The sequence below is a fragment of the Symphalangus syndactylus genome, chromosome 4 (genome assembly GCF_028878055.3).
Source record: "Symphalangus syndactylus isolate Jambi chromosome 4, NHGRI_mSymSyn1-v2.1_pri, whole genome shotgun sequence".
NCBI classification, from domain to species: domain Eukaryota; kingdom Metazoa; phylum Chordata; class Mammalia; order Primates; family Hylobatidae; genus Symphalangus; species Symphalangus syndactylus.
Genome location: NC_072426.2, coordinates 81,954,513 through 81,972,352, shown reverse-complemented (window position 1 = coordinate 81,972,352; position 17,840 = coordinate 81,954,513). Strand labels below are relative to the sequence as shown.

General features: G+C 53.4%; 1 protein-coding gene across 1 annotated transcript in view; it reads right to left on the bottom strand.

The window, feature by feature from the left end:
• Positions 1-16,156, bottom strand: part of RASSF4 (Ras association domain family member 4) — a 35,798-nt gene extending 19,642 nt beyond the window's left edge. Inside the window, exons 1-3 of the mRNA XM_055275264.2 lie at positions 16,013-16,156; positions 5,210-5,309; positions 3,632-3,707 (exon numbers count right to left, since the gene is read on the bottom strand). Of these exons, the coding sequence (XP_055131239.1) occupies positions 3,632-3,707; positions 5,210-5,271 (138 nt within the window). The 5' untranslated portion in view covers positions 5,272-5,309; positions 16,013-16,156. The remainder of the gene's footprint in view (positions 1-3,631; positions 3,708-5,209; positions 5,310-16,012) is intronic.
• Between the last annotated feature and the right edge of the window lie 1,684 nt (positions 16,157-17,840).

Below are 17,840 nucleotides of genomic sequence, written 5' to 3'. Positions count from 1 at the left end.
AGGCCCTGCCCAGAGCCGGCAGGCTGGGAAGCGCTTTGCGGCTCCCAGAAAACGGATGTTCGTGGGGCTGGCCAATCACTTCGGGGGCCAGTGGTCTGCCAGGCCTTCGGAGAGGGGACGGGGCAACTCTCTCAAGGCGGGATGCTGGTTTTCCGCACCCCTGGGAGAGACAGAGCCCCCGGACCAGGGGAAGCCCCTTCCGTTTCTCGCATTGCTGAGGGGTCCCAGGAGCCGAGGAGCGGGACTGGATGTGGAGAGCGCCCGCGGTCACCAGGGGGCGCCCCCGAGCCTCGGAGCCGCGCCCCAGGCGGGCCGGGCCGACGCACAGCACCCAGAAAAGGTCCTGCCGCCTGGGGCTCACTTGCTTGTCCAGAGCCATGGGTTTACACGAGGTCATTTCCCGGCGGTCCTTTTTTCTTTTGAGATACCAGCCAGCCTGGCTAAAGCCCTTTGCCATCTTCAAAAGGCACAGACTGTTCCTTGTTGCTCAGGCTTTTTGTTGTAATACAAGCAAAATTATCCCAAAGGCGAGGTTCATGATACAGGAAGTCGGCGCCTCAGCCTCCAGAGAAGGTATCCCTCCTCTAGCCCCTCGGAAGCCGGGAGAAGGCTCACAAGGAGACGCTGGCCCCAGGGCGTGACGCTGGCCCCAGGGCGTGGCCCTGCCCACCTTCGGAGAAGTAGGATGAGACAGTGGAGGAGAAGGCACCCCAAACCGTACTGCTCAGGCTGCCGGTGCTGCGGGTGAGGGGCAGTGACAACACGGGGGGGGGGGGCCGTCTCTTTCAGGCGGCTCTGGGAGCGCGCCCCGGGTCGTGAGTCCCTCGCCAGCCTGAGAGCCCCTTAGCTTGGGGCTCAAGGGCAACAAACAGCTCCCTGTGTCCCTGAGACCTGTTCACTGATACTGGGTGGAGACCTCCAAAGCCTAATGCTGGAAATGGTATTGCTGTTTTGTAAGTGGCTGTGAGCTTGGGGCCATGGCCAGCACCTTTCATTTACTGCAACGTGACCTTGGACTAGAGACTTAAACTCTGGGAGCCTCCATCTCTTTGCCTGGAAAATAATCATTCCTATATCACCTTACGTTAAACAAAAGAGAGGCAAAGTGCCTGGTGCATTGGAGGTTCCCCGGGGAAGTGTCCGTTCCTCTTGTCTGCCCAGCCCTTGGGGCCTGTGGTGCCTGAGGAGAGACTGGCCTGGGATGGCCCTGCCCCTGCAGCAAGTGCCCAGTGGCCCAGGAGGTTGTAGTGGGTGCATCACAGGGTGGCAGTGAGACCTGGAGGGGCTTGGTGCCGCAAGGACCAGTTGTGCCTATCAGCGTCACAGCCTAAAGCGTCGTCTTATGTGGTGATTGTGACCCAGCAAAAACACACACTTCTTCAGGCTGGTACCCCCTGGGCTGTTAAGGCTACAGAGGTTTCCTGAAAGGTACTTTCTGGCTCCATGGAGACCAGGTCAAACCCTTACACTTTCTTCAGCGTTAGGGACAGGAAAATCCCCCTGGTGGGTTAACTTTCTATCATTAAGGGCTGTCAAGAACACCTCTTCCCAGCCTGAGAGTCCCCTACTTCTCTATGTGGGCTGTCCCGCAGCCCACACCAACACACACAAACCACAAACGCAGGAGGCTCTTGGGGCTTCCCGCTCCCGCGCCCCTGCCCCCGACAACTGTTCCTACAGAGGGGATTATCTTGGGGAATCCCGAGTGCCAAAACTAAGCTCTTACTTGTGGTTTTCAAACTTGACCTTCCACCACAATGCCTTGGAGGGCTCGTTAAACTTGGACAGGAGGACTAAGTGTTTTCGGTTCAGCAGGCTGGGAGAGGGGCGTGGTAGGAATTTGCATATCTAACCAGTTCCCAGGGCAGCTGGTGCTTGGACCACCTGTGGGGAGCCACCTGGGATTTAGATCAATCCCCTGAACAGCCAGAGCTGAAGAAGAGCAGTGACCACACCCCAGGCCTCCACCAGGAGATACGAAGTGGCGTGTGTTAACAGCACAGGAGGAAATCCCTGTGGCGCCATCACCATCTCCCCAATGCCTCCCTCTGCCCAGCACACTGGAGCTCAGGACTGAGGACTCACCCCAACTCTCTCCAGGCCTACACCTGCTGCTTAAGTCACCCACCAACTCTGCACAGGGACCCACAGGGTGCCTGGCCTGGGGAGTGCAGGATGGGGGCAGGCAGGGTGAGACAGGTGTCACAGAAGCGAGCGTGAGGAGGTGGGTTGGCAGGAGAGGGAAGGGAGCAAGCTGTGGGGCCTCGTGGCCTGGGCAGGTCAAGGAGGCAGAGTGTGAGGTTTGTACCATGCCTGGTGGTCACAGGTAGCCCAGCACAGCTTGGACCAGGAGCCAGAAGCTCCTGAAGGGTGTGACGTCTGGCCTGGCCGGCCGAGGGGACGCCTCAGGGGCTGGCTGAGGCCGTCTGGCAGCAGGTTCTGGCCGGCCCTCTGATCTGCCACTGTCTGGCAACCCCTGGCTGCCCAGAGCTGCCTGGATGCCTGGGCTAGCTCTGGCCTGGGAGCTGTAGAAGGGTGTCTGAGTTACTGAAGAGGGAGGACTAGGACTAGTGAGGAGGTCTTGGGTTTCCTGGGGCTGCCCTGCCCATTCCTGTGTTCAACAACAGAGCAGCACTTGGAATCCATCAGCCTTGGTCAGACGCTGATGGATGGGAGAAAGTCCGGGAGCCAACCCAATCTCAACTTCAGAACCCCCCCAAGAAACAGCCTTACCACGATAAGACTTGCCATTAGGCGGTACAACTATGTTGAATTAGACCAAGATAGGGCCACAAAGCCCAACCAAGATTCCTGCATGAAACATCAGAGGATGTGAATGACTGCAAGACTAGGGCTCCACTTGCCCTGCCCAGTGGGTGGTCCCCCAAGCCTAGGCCCTGCAGAGTCCAGCCAGTGCCCAAGGGCTGTGTTTGGCATCAGACATGTATTTAGCCCACATGATGTTTCAAGATTTGGGAAACTCCTCATGAAATTCCAAATAATCTATCCTCTTTTGAAAAATCAAAAAGGGTCTGGCTGCACCAGGCCCACGGTCCTGCACAGTAGGGATGGTTTGATCTGATGGGCGGCTGACTCCTTGAGTGGGGACCCACTCCCCACACCTGCGCTGCCTGCTGTGAACATCTGAGCCTGTAAGCCCCTGTGTAGCCCCACACCCCACTTTACAAATGAGAGCGCTGGGGACCAGGGGCCACAGGTGAGACCCTGCAGATAAGTGGCGGGACCAGCAGGGAACAGAGAGGGACTGACTCCTCTTGTCTGCTGAGTGGTGTGATGGGCGGAGGAAGGACCTGCTCTCAGCAGCAGTTCACATGGAAAAAGGTCTCGGGGGAAGGGGGAAGGGGGAAGACCCCCAAGGTGATTTCTGCCACTGGGAACTCTGGAAGGGATGCGCTGACCCTCTGCAAGGGAGATGACTTGGCTGCTGGTAACCTGGTCCCTGGCTCAGGGTCAGAGGTGAGTGATGAAAGTGACCATATAATTTATTGTCCAAACTGGGTCACTGCTGAAAGTGAAGGGGATGGTCTTCATCATTACCCTGAAACAACAGATGTCAGGCAGGGCCTCCCAGGGTACATGGTGACCCCATGAACAAGAGCAACAGGCTCACCTCTCGGTGTCTCAGCTGGAAGCTCTTGCCCTCATGGTAGCAGTTGTAGGTTTTCAGCAGGCCTAAGAGCTCCGACCTAGAAAGGGAAAGACACACATGTACTCCTGGGGTGTGGCAGGGCCTCAACTTCTGACCTTTGGCTTCGCTGGCCTCTGATTCCTCATTTGTGACAGGAGTGTGACAGCACCCTTCTCGCCGGCCAGGCATAACCAGAGGAGACCAGACTGTGCCGTCGCGATGCACCTGGATGGTTTTGCACATGGCCCTGGTGGGGGGCACGGGGGTGGGACTGAGGAGGAGGCGAGACTCACGGGACAGGCCTGCGTCTGGTCCAGGATGTCCAGGGTGCCGACACTTTCACTATCACAGGTAAGGCCCTGGCAGCCTCCCTGCCCTCCACCTGCATTGCTTCCTCACAGTAAATGCCCTGGACTTGCTTTTGGCATTGTGTAGCCTCTTGCTTTTCCCCATATCACTTCCTACAAGGCCTGCTGTGGCTGCTGTGGGCCACCCTGAGGGGTGCCTCCTTCTTCTCCACCCTGACTTTCCAAAGGCACAGCGGAAGGTGATGGTCCTGTGAGTAAGGCCCTGAAGTCTGCAGTAAGCCACTTTCCCTCAATGCTGTCTCCCTTCCCGAAGGGAAAGCCACAGCCCTGGCTAATGTTGGAGGAAGGGGAGGCCTGGACAGCTGCCTGAACCCAAGCTGGGCTTTGTGGGGCAGCGGGGCCAACAGACGTGGGATGTGAGCCACACTGGTAATTTCAATCTTCTAGTACATGTTAGGAGGTGATATGGTTTGGATGTGCCCAAATCTCACGTGGAATTGTAATTCCCAGTGTTGGAGGTGGAGCCAGGTGGGAGGTGTTTGGATCATGGGAGCAGATCCCTCATGAGTGGCTTGGGCCATCCCTGTGGTGATGAGTGAGCTCTCGCTCTGAGTTCACACGAGGTCTGGTCGTTTAAAAGTGTGTGGCACCGCCCTCCACTCCCTCTCTGTTGCTCCTGCTTTCGCCATGTGAAGTGCCTGCTCCCCGTTCGCCTTCCAACATGACTGGAGGCTCCCTGAGGCACCCCTGGAGGCCGAGCAGATGCCAGCACCATACTTCCTGTAAAGCCTCCAGAACCGTGAGCCAACTAAACCTCTTTTCTTTGTAAATTACCCAGCTTCAGGTATTTCTTTATAGCAACACAAGAATGGCCTAATACAGAGGGGAAAATGAAACAGGTGAAATTGGCATTAATAACACATTTTATTGAACTCAATATATCTAAATTAGTATTTGTCAACATGCGATCCATGTAAAAGTTATAATAAGGCCCTGTACACACTTACTTCCTATAAAGTGCCTGCCATCTGGAGCCTCTTTTCTATTGCCCATGCCTCCCAGCCATGGTCATGTGTGGCTTGGGGATCCCCTATTGGACAGGCTCAGAAAGAAGCACCCCATCAGTGTCCCCCAGGACACCCCATCAGATATCTGAACAAGTGCTCAGAACCCCTCCACCTAAAGGCTGCCCAGGATGAGGGGGATGGCAAATGTGAAGACTCCTCCACCCAACCTGCACACCAAGGCTTACTTCTGAATGGACTTGCTGTCACTGATGGGCACGTGAGAACTCGGCAGACAATCTTCCTTCATCTTCTCTTCCTCTTGTCTGCAGACCTAGAAGTTACTTGCTGGGAAGACAAGGAAGGGTGGACAGACAGGTGAGCCGGAGGAGTGCTGGCCAGTGCAGCACCCAACACCCGCAGCCCTGGCACAGACACCATCGGCCTTGGCATCACACCGCCTTGGCATAAGGTGGCTGCGGCTGAAAGGGTCTGGCCCAGACCCACATGGCCACATGTCAGCCAAGCTGCCCTTGGTTGGGCAAGGTCATGCTGAGCCAGTGACACTGGTCCTTTCAGCCGCCCACCCCAGAAGACTCTCCATAATCCCCAAGAATCCAGATCCATCTCCTAAGCATTTTAGACTACGTGCTCCCTTCCCTTGGCAGGGACCGCCTGACTAAAGCCTTCTGCCTCGTTTGCTCCTGCAATCCTCCAGAGCTACCCTGGGCCTCTCTCCTGCCTTCCCACTCAGCCAGGCAGTGGCCCATCACTGGCTGTCCCGGCAGTGGGTTAGTCGGCAGTGTGTTCCCTATGTGCTGTAGACGGTTGGCATCTTCTCTGAGTTATCTCCTCCAGTCCCTACAACAATATTGTGAGGTATCACCATATTCCCATTTTACAGATGAGAAGACAGGGACAAGAGCTGAAGCACTTTGCCCAGGATTACCAGCAAGTAAGCAACAAAGCCACTGTTCCAGCACAAGCATTCGGACCCCTGATTCTGGTCTCTTAGTACCTTCTCTGTATCGATCACGGGCAGTGACTTAAACCCCCAAACCTTCCTTTCCTCGTCTGTGCCACAAGGTAATCTCAAGCCCACAGGATCATTAGTGGATCCACACACACGCTGTTCACACACACTGTTCCACACACATACTGTTCCCTCTTTCCATGCACAGCCTTGACTGGTTTGAGGAGCCGCTCCTGCCCTGCCCAGTTTTCTTTCACAGGCAGGAAATCCCCCAGAGCTTTCTCGATCCTGTTGGCATCTGCACAGCTTCCTGTTCCTCTCTCTCCCCCATGTCAATGTGGCCAAGGACTCTTATCAAGGCCTCCTACATGCTGGGCAGAGAGGTAAAGCTTCACACACACACACACACACACACACACACACACACTCACATACACTCATACACACACACACACACATAAAAACACATGCATACACATACACAGTCATGCACACACATATTCACTCAACACACACTCACACTTAGCACATACGCTCACATGCACACATATGCACACACATACACAATCACATGCACACACACACTCAACACACACACTCACACTTAACACATACGCCCACATGCACACACACATACATGCAAACACACACAATCTCATGCACACACACACACACACACACACTCCAGTGCTGACCTTGCCTCCACCTTCCATCTCCCAAGTTGCAGCTCAGGGCTGGGGGTGTTAGGACACATTGGGAGGGGGCACAGCCTGGGGCCACACCACATCCTTCCCACGACAGAGCTCTGCTCATTCACAACTCCCCCACATCTGTTCACACAAACCCATAATGTCTTCCCGACCCGAGTGTGTGCAAATGCCACGGGGGGGTGGGGGGCTCAAGCTCAACTCCCCCTGCTGTCGTATTTATTAATGTCCTCAGAGCCCGTCCCTGCAGAATGCCTATCCCCTCAGGCACTCACTCGGACCAGTCCAGTTTGCTCTCTCCCTCCTTGCTTGACACCCACAAATGTGACAAACCTGCCCTCTGTGCTAGCATCAGTCCTGCATGAGCCTGTGACGCAAGAGGCAGGGAAATACAGTTGGCCTGGAGAAGGGGAAGGATTTGAGGGAGTGGGCTTCCTGATGACCTCAGGATCATCCTATCCATACCTCCCCTCTGCCTTGCTCCAGAGTTAGGCACCTCAGGGCCTGGAGAGATGTCAGGCCCCCAGCAGCAAGGCGTGGAGCCGGGGACTTATTGCTGCATTTTTCTTGGCCAGGCAACAGGGATTTCAACATAAAGTTTCAGTTCCTCGGCACCTCTGCTTGCCTGTGGAAAAAGTGATCTGCTCCCCTCTCTGGGTAGTTCCTCATATACTTGCAAGGCAGAAGCCTAGTGCAGCCCAGGGTGAGCCATGGAACTGGGTTTCTTAGCCCACACTGCTTCTGTGGGTCTTCAGCATAACGAAGTCTTGCTTTCAGCAAACTCATTACAGGAAGGGCTGGATTTACCCCAGAATAACAGGCGGTGTTTTTTTTATCTTGCCTTCCTCTGTATCCAGCTTCCACCCCAACTTCCTGCTCTAAGCCCTGGGCTCACTGAACTGCTCACGGCTCCCCTAAGGGGCCCTATGCTTTTTTTCCCTTAGGGCTTTTGTAGTGCTGTTCTCTGTTCAGAACCCAGAACTACTCCTGTCCTCTGATGTTAGCTCCTCCTGGAAACCCTTGCCAGAAAAGCCCCAGTCCATGTTGGGGCAGCCCCTCTCTGCCCCATCGTCTCTTCCCATTTCCCCACTGGGCCCTGCAGAACCCAGCTCTTGTTTAGACTTCCCTCCCAGGAGAACAGGAGCACGGTGGGAGTGGGGGCGGGGGGTGCTTTTCCACTAGTTTCCAGCCTCAAGCATAAGCCTGGCACATCGCAGGAAGTCCATACATGGTTGTTAAATTGCTGAATAAATACAAGAAGCTTCTAGACTCCCTCCAAGCCTACTCTTCCAGAGCTGTGCACATACAGCAGGAATAAATAATATAAAAGTCTCCGACGGCCACGGAGGTGACTCCACTGAGGGACACTCGTCACGGGGTCCATGGGAAATGGGGGGCACATTCCTTCTCTGACGGGGCAACTCTTTCGGCGTTTCATAAGAAGCCAGGAATCTGGATTTTTCTGGGCTATATTTCACTACTGAAAGGTGGCTGGCTGGCAGAGGCATGCACTGTCCCTGGAATGCCCTGTCCCTGGAATGCCCGTGTGATCGCTCACCACCCCGGCCCTCTGCAGCTAGCTGGGGCTGTGGGCCTCATTCTGACCACTGAGCTGTGAACAAAAGTGTTGTGGGTCCCTTCTAGGCCAGCAGCTTTAAGAGCCAGTGCACAACCCTCCAGTTCTCCTGTCTCCACTGTGGTGACCCAGAAAGCCATGTGTTTCAAGCCACGTGCAGCTATCGATGGTCAGCCTGGGTCCCTGAGTGACTGTGGACCAGAACCGTCTGCCAACCCACACTGAATATGGACTGAGAGGGACACACTGGATATGGACTATGGACTGAGAGAGACTCTGCCGTGACAAGCCACTGGTGTATCAGGGATTTGTTACTGCAGCATAACCCAGACCAAGTCTCATGCAATATGTAATCCAATCAAAACAACATATATTTAATGTAATACTTTATATTTAAATATGTTTATAAATAAACTAAACACCTTTGCAAGACAGATACACCTAGTCGTGATACAGAAATAATACAGATGGTCGCAGGAGAATAGAAAATTCCAGGCAGCCATTTCACATGACCAGCAAAAGGAAACTGTTAAAATAGGGGTCATAAGAAGCTAGGGGTCATAAGACTCTAAAAAAATCAGCGTGTGGGCCAAGCTGGCTAAGACCAACTGAACCCAACATGGTGCTGGATTCGACCTAGGTTTCTTCTAGGACCTCTCTATATGCTCATTAACTAGGCAACTCTCTGGGATGCTAAATCACACACCCATAGGCACCGTGACAGTTCCAGAACACCCATATTTGATGTAAAAATGGGTAGCACCACAGTTTCGAGAAAGTTCCACCTTTTTCCAGGAATCTTCTTGGATATTGCACTCCTTGGTTAAAGAAACTCATAAAGGCAGCAGCTCCCAACCCCCTTGCACACTCTCCCTTCTCGAGTGTGTACTTTCACTATTTTCTGACTTGTATGGGAAGGAATTCAAGGAGTCAAGAGCCTGGACATCAGCTGGGGTCGAAGTTCCACCAGTGTTTGGGGACCCCTCCTAGTCCACTGGACAGTGAGGCTCCAGTTTGTGACTTCTGATTCACGACACGGCATGATTTACATTTACTTCCGGTCTCCTATAGCGTGTGGGGAAGAAGTTCATTTTGCCATATGTAGTAGGAACACTTAGAAGTGGAATTTCCCATAAGTCAGGCAGTGGTTACTTATTCATAGAAGATGCCTTCTAAAGAGCTCTGGGGTGCTTCATTGCATGCCTTCTCCTCTCTGGGCCTTAATTTTCCCATCTGTACAACAAGAATATTGACCTCCAATGGGTTTGAAATTTTCTTAACTGTGGAACTCTTTGTTCAAATAGAAAATGTATGCAAAACAGATTAAAGGGGATTGCCATGGTTGACAGTGAGGTGGTGGCAGACAGCGTTGTCTCCTAGGGCTCTGGGTAATACTACTTGAAAAGCATGGTTCTCCCTTGCTGGCCTTCAGGAGTGCTTTTCCCCTGCACGCCTGCTTTTTTATAGGACACAACCAATGTGCTGAGTGTCTCCAGCCATGATTGAATGGCACCAGCTGGGGGTGGCTGCTCAGAGGAGAGAAACCAGGAGGAAAGTAAAGGGGAGTCCTAGACTGCAGATGGCAAAGTGAAGGGATAAAGGGCAAGGTGGGCTTGTAGGGTAAACAGCTGGGGCAGAGAACCGAGCACACCATCCCAGGGGAGGAGGGCAGGGGGGTCAGCGAGCAAGGCTGAGGGAGGTGGCTCAGGGCTCACTGCAGCAAAGGGAGCCTCTTCCAGCTTGCTGGGCTGGGTCCTGAGCCTTACAGGGTGGGAACCTCGGCTCCACACAAAGAGAGTCTCTCCTTTGAGAGAGGCACACATTTCTGTGTCCTCTAGCACTCATTAGCTTCATGGCCCTAAGCAAGGGAAGGAGATGAAAATATTTTTTTTCTTTTTTTTGAGATGGAGTCTCGCTCTGTCGCCCAGGCTGGAGTGCAGTGGCGCAATCTCGGCTCACTGCAAGCTCCGCCTCCCAGGTTCACGCCATTCTCCTGCCTCAGCCTCTCCGAGTAGCTGGGACTACAGGCGCCCGCCACCATGCCCGGCTAATTTTTTTTTTGTATTTTTAGTAGAGACGGGGTTTCACCGTGGTCTCCATCTCCTGACCTCGTGATCCGCCCGCCTCGGCCTCCCAAAGTGCTGGGATTACAAGCGTGAGCCACCGTGCCCAGCCCAGGAGATGAAAATATTTTATCCCCAACATATATTTCTTTGACATATTCTTAAATGGCTGCCACTTGCCCATCCTGAGAGAAGTGGCTGGCAGAGTGTCTTCAGTGGGAAAATTTGCATCTGTAGAGAATCTCCATTAATGCAGCCAGGCCCCTCCCCTTTCCAGGTCTTTCCCCACATCCAGGAGAGATTGAGAATCCACACCTTTAAAAGTCTCTCTGAGGGAGGCTTCATCTACATAGCAAGGTCACTTTCACTAGCCAAACCTCTCCTCCTGCCATAGCCTGTTTCACCAGAATCTAAGCCCCATTCTTTCTGTAACCTGAAAATGGTATATAAGTCTCTGTAACTCACTGGGAAGCTGGACCATCATTCTGAAGGCTCCCATGCATGCACCTGAAGTACATGTGTATGCCTTTTCTCCTATTAATCCACCTCATGTCTGTGATTTTTAGTGAAACTTTAAGGGGCCAAGAGCCTATGGCTCCCACAAAAGTCACTTGGTCTCTCTGGTTCTCACACCCAGCACCACAAGAAGACCTGTTTTCCCTGAGCTCCAGGATCACTCACAGAATTCCACTGCAGATCTCAACACTGTGCTTGCGCCCTATTCCCTTTACCAGACTTTCATTCATTTTGATGAATTTCATTCGTTTTGACATCACATCTACAGGAAGCTGCATGAGTACCTAAGAGGTGTCCGAAAGACAGCTGTGGCAGGAGCAAGCTGCAAGGGGGAACATGCACACCCAACAAGAGAGGTAAGGGAGCCATCTCTCTATTTGGAGCATTTTCCTGGAACAGCCTTCTGCATTGAATCTCCAAGTGCACTGGGTGGGGACTTTGAGAATCTCTGCCGGAGTATTTTTCAGTCTTTTGTAAACAGCACAACCTTATCTTGAAATTAGATCCTAGGTAGAAGCCCAATACACAAATGGATTAAAGCAAGGCTGCATGGGTGGCAGCAGGAGTCAGGAGAGGATGGGCTGGGGCTGGCCTGCCACTCAGGCTCAGGCTCAAAACCACAGAGTGACAGATGCAGTTGGACAGGCCAAGTCGGCCAGCAGGCCCTCCCCTCCCCCCAGCCATGCCATTCTGCTGGGAAAGTTCAGCTTTCTTTGTCTGGGCCCGTTCCCCTCCCCCAGGTCCCAGGACACAGCTCAGGCCTCCACGCCTGTTTCCAAGGCTGGAGGACACTCTGTCCTCAACCAGAGTGATCAGCTGCAGCCAGGGCTCTCTGTATCCCAGAGGAGGCCCCCTGGGCAGCATGCCAGCCACGGCTACCTGTCCCAGTGAACAAGCAGTGAGTTGTTCACCCTTTCCACTTCAGCAGCTGCTCTGCCAGCCATGCAGAGAGGCAGCCTGCTGTCGCTACTGAGGGACAAAGGCCGCCGGGGGCTTTAGAGCTGCTAGGCATGGGCCTTCTTTCCTTTTTTGTGTTTGTGAGGACAGTTATTACAGAAGGTGGTGACTGTGATTCTTCCAGTCACCCCCGGGGCCCAATTCCTACAGGCCAGTGGCAAAAGGAACAGAATATGCCCAGTGAAGTGAGGCTTTCATGACACAAAATTGAGTCCACTTGAAAGCATTTTATTTTAAGACTGTGCTGCCTGCTTTTCCTTCTGACAGTGTCCCTTCTTACATAAAACATGGCCAACATAGATGTGGTGTCCTCACTTGGCAAAAGGGAAAACATACGGGCACTCAAATTAAAATGTTCTAAGCATGTCTATGAAGTCTGAGAGCTTGGTTACCTCTGTTTTCACATTTCCTGAAATTATGATTTTTATTTTCTTATTTCAGCATGATTTAAATCAAATAGGTCATAAAGAAAGTGACCTGGGAAGCAAAAGAAAGGAGGACAAGGGTGTGGGGCACAGCTGGGGGCCTGAGCTGCCCCCACTGGAGGAGGACAGCAAGTGCAGACCACAGAGCAGGTGCAGGCCACGCTGCCAGCATTCCTGGGGGGACTAAGTCCCTGGCTGCAGTCTGTGGCTACCACATTCGAATGCCAGCCACAACCGCAGCAGGGCACAGAGGACAATGAACCTTTAAAAGGCCCCTCCTAGCACCTGTTAGCCAGCAAATGGCAGGAGCCTGGCCGGGGAAGAAGTTGCAGTGCCTGCCAGCACCAGGTGCCTCTGAGGGGGTACCCTCAGCCAAGCATTTTTGTGGTGAGAGCTGGCTGTTTGGTTGTAGATGGCAGGCAGCGACTCAGCAGCTGCTGCTCCCACCTCCTTCCACACTGCTGTCCCCTCCTGCTGCCCAGTTCCAATCACCAGACCCCTCCTCTCCACTCCCACCATCATCCCTCTGACTCAACTCACTCCTCCCTGCCCCAGAAGACTCTGCACTGTCCAGGTGGAGGTGATGGAGACCAGGGGAGTCCAAGAGAGGCGGGCACAGAGCTCCCCTCCACTTCCACTCCCGCCTTGCCCCGGGCTGACCACACAGGCCCGGCTCACCTTTACTCCCCGCTGCGGTCCTGGAATCTCACTGACAGGTCTCTCTGAGTCCAGTGCAGCATCCAGGCCTCCCTGATACAGCTCCCCTTCCTCTGAGAGTCTGGCCCTGAGCACCCATGTAGATCACAGACCAGCCTTCCCAGTGGGCAAGACTTTTGGCTTCTGCCCTTGTTTCAAGGCAAAGCAATTTGGGACAAGAAAACCATTTCCAGTCCTCCTGCTCCCCCTTACACCTTAAACATACATTCTCTGCTCCTGGAACCCCCTGAACCACTCCTCAACTTCCCCACCAACCAGACTTGCCTCCCACCTATGGAAGAGAAGATCCACAGAAACAAATATCTTCTTAGCTATAGTCTTCGGGCCAAACATGTGCTTAAAATGGGCACTGGCCAATATCCTGATTGCCTGGGGCTGGGAGTGCAATGCAGAGGAGCAGACCCCTCTGGGTGCCTGCTGCTGCAGGGCTGCTCTGGAGGCTCTCTACGGCTGCCCTCACCTGTGCTGTCCACTGCCCCAGGCCTGTGTGCCACATGTCACTGCTGGGGACACAAGGGCCCTGTGAGACACAAGGGTCTCAGAATCTTTTGGGTCATAGAGTCCTTTGGAGTCTCTTGAAAGCTTAGTGCACTCTCCCCAGAAGACGCATGTATGTGCATGTTGTTGCAGTCTGCATGCACGTGCACACACACACACACAATTTGCATATCACTGCAGGGGGATGAGACAGCTCTTGTCCATGTGCTCCCAGATCCCCAGATCCCAGGTTTAGAATCCCTGCTGAAACCTGTCACAGCAAGAAAGAGGAGGCAGAGGAACGTCGTAGAGCCTTGCATGTGAGTTTTGCTGTGGCATTAACTTGGCCTGTGATCCTAGCATGTTGCACCGTCTCTTGGGCCTCAGTTTAGCCAGAGCTGCTGTGGCAGCTGATAGAGTCTTCAGGGCTCTTCCCAGCACTGCAGCTATGGGGGCTCAATGACACCCTACCCCTGCTTCACAAGGTCAGGCAGGGCAAAGGGAGGTGGTTCCGAGCCTCTTCCTCAACAGTATATCCTAGGGAAGAAGGTGGGACAGCCAGAAAAGGAGACCCTGGGAACTACAAGTTTCTCTTTAACAAAAATAAGAAAACTGTTGAAGCTTTAGGAAGTGCAGCCACTTCCTATTTGATTCTCTTTATTTTAAAACAATTTCCCCAAACATAATCTGTGAGAGAATAACCACCGAGCCCTTGCAAGGCTCTGGGTTCAAAGCTCTGCTCTGTGACTGCCTGGCTGTGTGACCTTAAGCAAGTCCAGTTCCCTCTCTGAATCTTGGGCTCCTTATCAATTAAATAACCATAATCCTCGATGACTTCTGTGAAGACGAATGAGGAGACCTGTAAGATGGGCCTTGTGTGGGGCTCACCCATAATGAAAAGAGGCTCCCATTACTATTCTTATTGACACTGGGAGTCGGGGGCTCTGGAGAGACAGTGGGGCCCCAGACATGGGAATGTGAGACCTCCCTGCAGGAGTGGCCATGAGTGAGGAGAGAGTCTGAGTTGACCCCTGAAACCAGGCCCCAGACCCCAGGGGCCTGGGGCAGAGGGCTTTCTGGCAGACCCTCTAGTTAGGGTCTCCCCTTTGAGGCTTTGCACTTCCAGAATCTGAACTCTGACACACACCCAAGTTTCGTTCATGTTCTTTGTTATCTGTCATGGTCCACTTGGTCCTGACCCAGGGGGACCCTGGACCTTGATTCTGTTCTTGACCTCCAGGCCACCCACTGGAGCTTCATGGTGGAAATACAGCCCCATCTCCTGAGTTTCAGATAGACACTTTAATCTGTGGCATCAACCTTTTTATTGTCAGATCACCAGCACTACACACAGAGAGAATTATGGCTAGAACTAATGACAACAGCCTTCACATACACTGACAAAGTGCTGAAACAGCCCATGACAATTTCCGGCCAGCATTTTTTTAACCCAAGTTTAATGAGTTTCCTCTCTCCTCTTCTCTCCCTTCCTCTTTCTCCTCTGACCCTCTCCCTCCCTGTCTTCTCCCCTAACCTGCTGTCCTGGCAGCAGTAGCTAAGGAACCACACAGAGGAACAGAAGGCAGGAAGGTCTACGTTTACCTGTTACTTCACCAATTCACTTCTAACTTAAAAAAAAAAAATGGTTTCTGGCAACAAATCCTGATTGACACCTTAGTACTGTAGGCAGTTAAACTACAGCAAAGCCAGCGAGGGGCTCTTCTGTGAGTGCACAGCATAGCTTTGGAGTCTAACCTGCTTGGGTTCAAATTCCAGAAGCCCAGCCCTTATTTGCTGTGTGACCTTATTTAATTCCTATGTGAAATGGGGCTCCTGAAGCTGTCCTTACTGTGTTTTAAGAAAGTGCTGGCCCTGGCCTGGGCACTGATTCTGGTGTGAGAGGAGGCCTCCCTCCCTCTGCCGTGCCAGGTTAATGAAAACTCTGAGGCATCTTTTGGAATTGGGAAGTGCAGGACGGGACCGGAGTCAGGAGCCCAGAAGAGCAGGGCAGCAGGCAGGCTGAGCTTCCGAGACTAGGGGTGAAGAGCAGAGACTCGGGGGCACAGCAAGCCCTGGGTTCAAATCCTGGCTCCATCACCAACTCATCCGGTAAAGGTGGACAATTTTATAACTCTTTAAGCCTCAGTTTTCTCAAAACGGGATAACGAAAGTGCTTTAAACAAGTGTTAAAGCACTTGGCCCAGAGCAAGGCAAGCCCTCTACAGACAGCGATTGTGAGACAGATCCCGCTGCTACTATTATCTTGGCGTTTGATTTCCATCAGTGAAATCAGAGTTGTGCCAGAGGCCTCTAGGCTCTCTCCCCAACTCTAGGATCAGTGCTTCTAGGAAACTGGCTAAGGACAAGGTGAACAAAAAAGGTGTAGCCAATGGCCGCGCTCACCTGTCGTGCTCAGGTTGTAGCCCCTAAAATGCTTAACAGAGGTGCCAGGCGCAGTGCCCACTCTCATCAATGAGCCCGAGGCCCGCAATGCGCCAGGCTGGCAGGGGGAGGGACCCTGCGCGCTGCGGCCGAAGGGCACAAGTACCCAGGCTTCAGCGTCCCTGCCTGGTGGCAGTCCTGGGTCGGAGGGGATGCTCCATGGACGCCCAAGCATTCTCCTGCTCGTTCATCACTCACCGTCCAGTCATCGCGCAGTCCAGAAGCCACTGCATGTGTCGTGCCCTCGCTTGCACCGGAGCTGCGCCTCCAGCGCCTGCTGACCCCCGGCTTCAGCTGCACGGGGCCAGGCCCGCCCCGAGCCCCGCCCCTCCCCCTTGCCCCGCCCCGCTCCCCGCCTCTCGCCCTGCACTGCCAATGGTGCCGCCCCGGTCTCTCCGTCCCGCCCCGAGCACGCCCCTCACACCGCACCGGCCAATGGCACCGCCCCGTCCGCCCCGCCCTGGGAACGCCGGTAGGGTCCGGGCGCCGGGCGGTACCCGAGGGGCGGCGGGGAAGGTTTGGGGCCTGCGATCTGCCAGGTGTCCCCAGGCCATTGCTCAGCGCGCCGCGCGCTCCTGAGTTCCCGAGGGCGACCCGGGACGCGCGGAGAAAGCAGCCCGACTCAGCCCCGAGAGGTTCGGTGTGCGGGCGGCGGCCAGGGACTTTGCGGGGTAACGCGGACTCCTGTACTTCCAACAAAGGCCGCTGCGCAGGCGCTGCAATCACTGCCGTCACTTGTCTGCATGCCTGGTGGGGCTTGGAGTCTGGGGAGGCTTATCAGTGAAGCCCAGAGCATTTGCTATTTATTGCTCAAGGGGCAACTTTGTACAGTCTGGCTGTTTGCTTGGCATGGCCTCTTAGAACTCCTTATCGTTTAAGAAATCCGATCTGGTGAATAAGAAGAAGTTAGTCTTTCTCTCCCAGTCACTGCCTCCTGGACGAATATTTGCCAGCACGGAGGCAGAGAGGACAGAAAACCACAGGCCATTTGGGGAACTGGGAACAGTTCAGTGTTTCTGGGGTGTGGGGGTGGCAAGGCGGGGGATGGGGCTGATGGAAAACATTTGCAGTTTCTGCTTCATCTCACCATTCCCAGCTCTGACCTCTGGACCTATTCTCTCCCACCCCTAACATAAATCATTTTAGTTTCATTCAATGTGCGTTTCCTAATATTTTAAGGGTGTCATGGCCATTTTAGAATCTGATATGGATCTTCTAGAAAATGCAGGTGGCCACATGCACCAAAATCAGCCTAGGATTTGAGTCTCATGGGTCCCTGAACCTCGACTTAGAGGGGCTGTGCTAATGCTTGTATGGCTGCTGTATGACTTATGTTGCAACCCCCACCTGCAAAAAGTGACAGGACTGAAGATACCCAGTCCAGGGGCCCTCCCATTTCTGCATTTGCTTGAATTTTTGGAGAATGGCCCATCCTTTGACAGCTCTGAGGGTCCCTGTGGTTGGTGACTTGTCATGACACATTTGCTCTTCCACAGCCCTCATCAAAGCTGAGACCAATAATTGGGTGCTTCCAAAGGTTTTTTAAAAGTGGGTAAAATTCAATATAACTGTCAACCTCTGAGCATGAGATCCTAAGAATTTAATCACTCCTGATAGGAGAAGTAAACATAGCACCAGGGTTACATAACAGTTTCCCTGGGCTCTCTGGAACTCGAGTGTGAATCGTTCTCTCTGACCTAATTAATGCTCTTCACAGGGCCATGACTGGCTCTGAGTGAGGACTGGGTTTGGGACAGCAACCCCATGTGTCCTGTGCACCCATTACGGCTCAGACACTATGCTAGTGCTTTATATTGGGGATCCCATGCAATTCCCTCAGCACTCCTGGGCAGTTGGTGTTACTGCTTGCATTTTTTTAAATTTCCATTTTTATTTTAGATTTAGGGGATACATGTGCAGGTTTGTTACAATTGTACATCGTGTGGTACTGAGGTTTGGGATTGATCTTGTCACCTAGATAGTGAGCATAGTACCCAATAGGAAGTTTTTCACCCCTTGCCCCGCT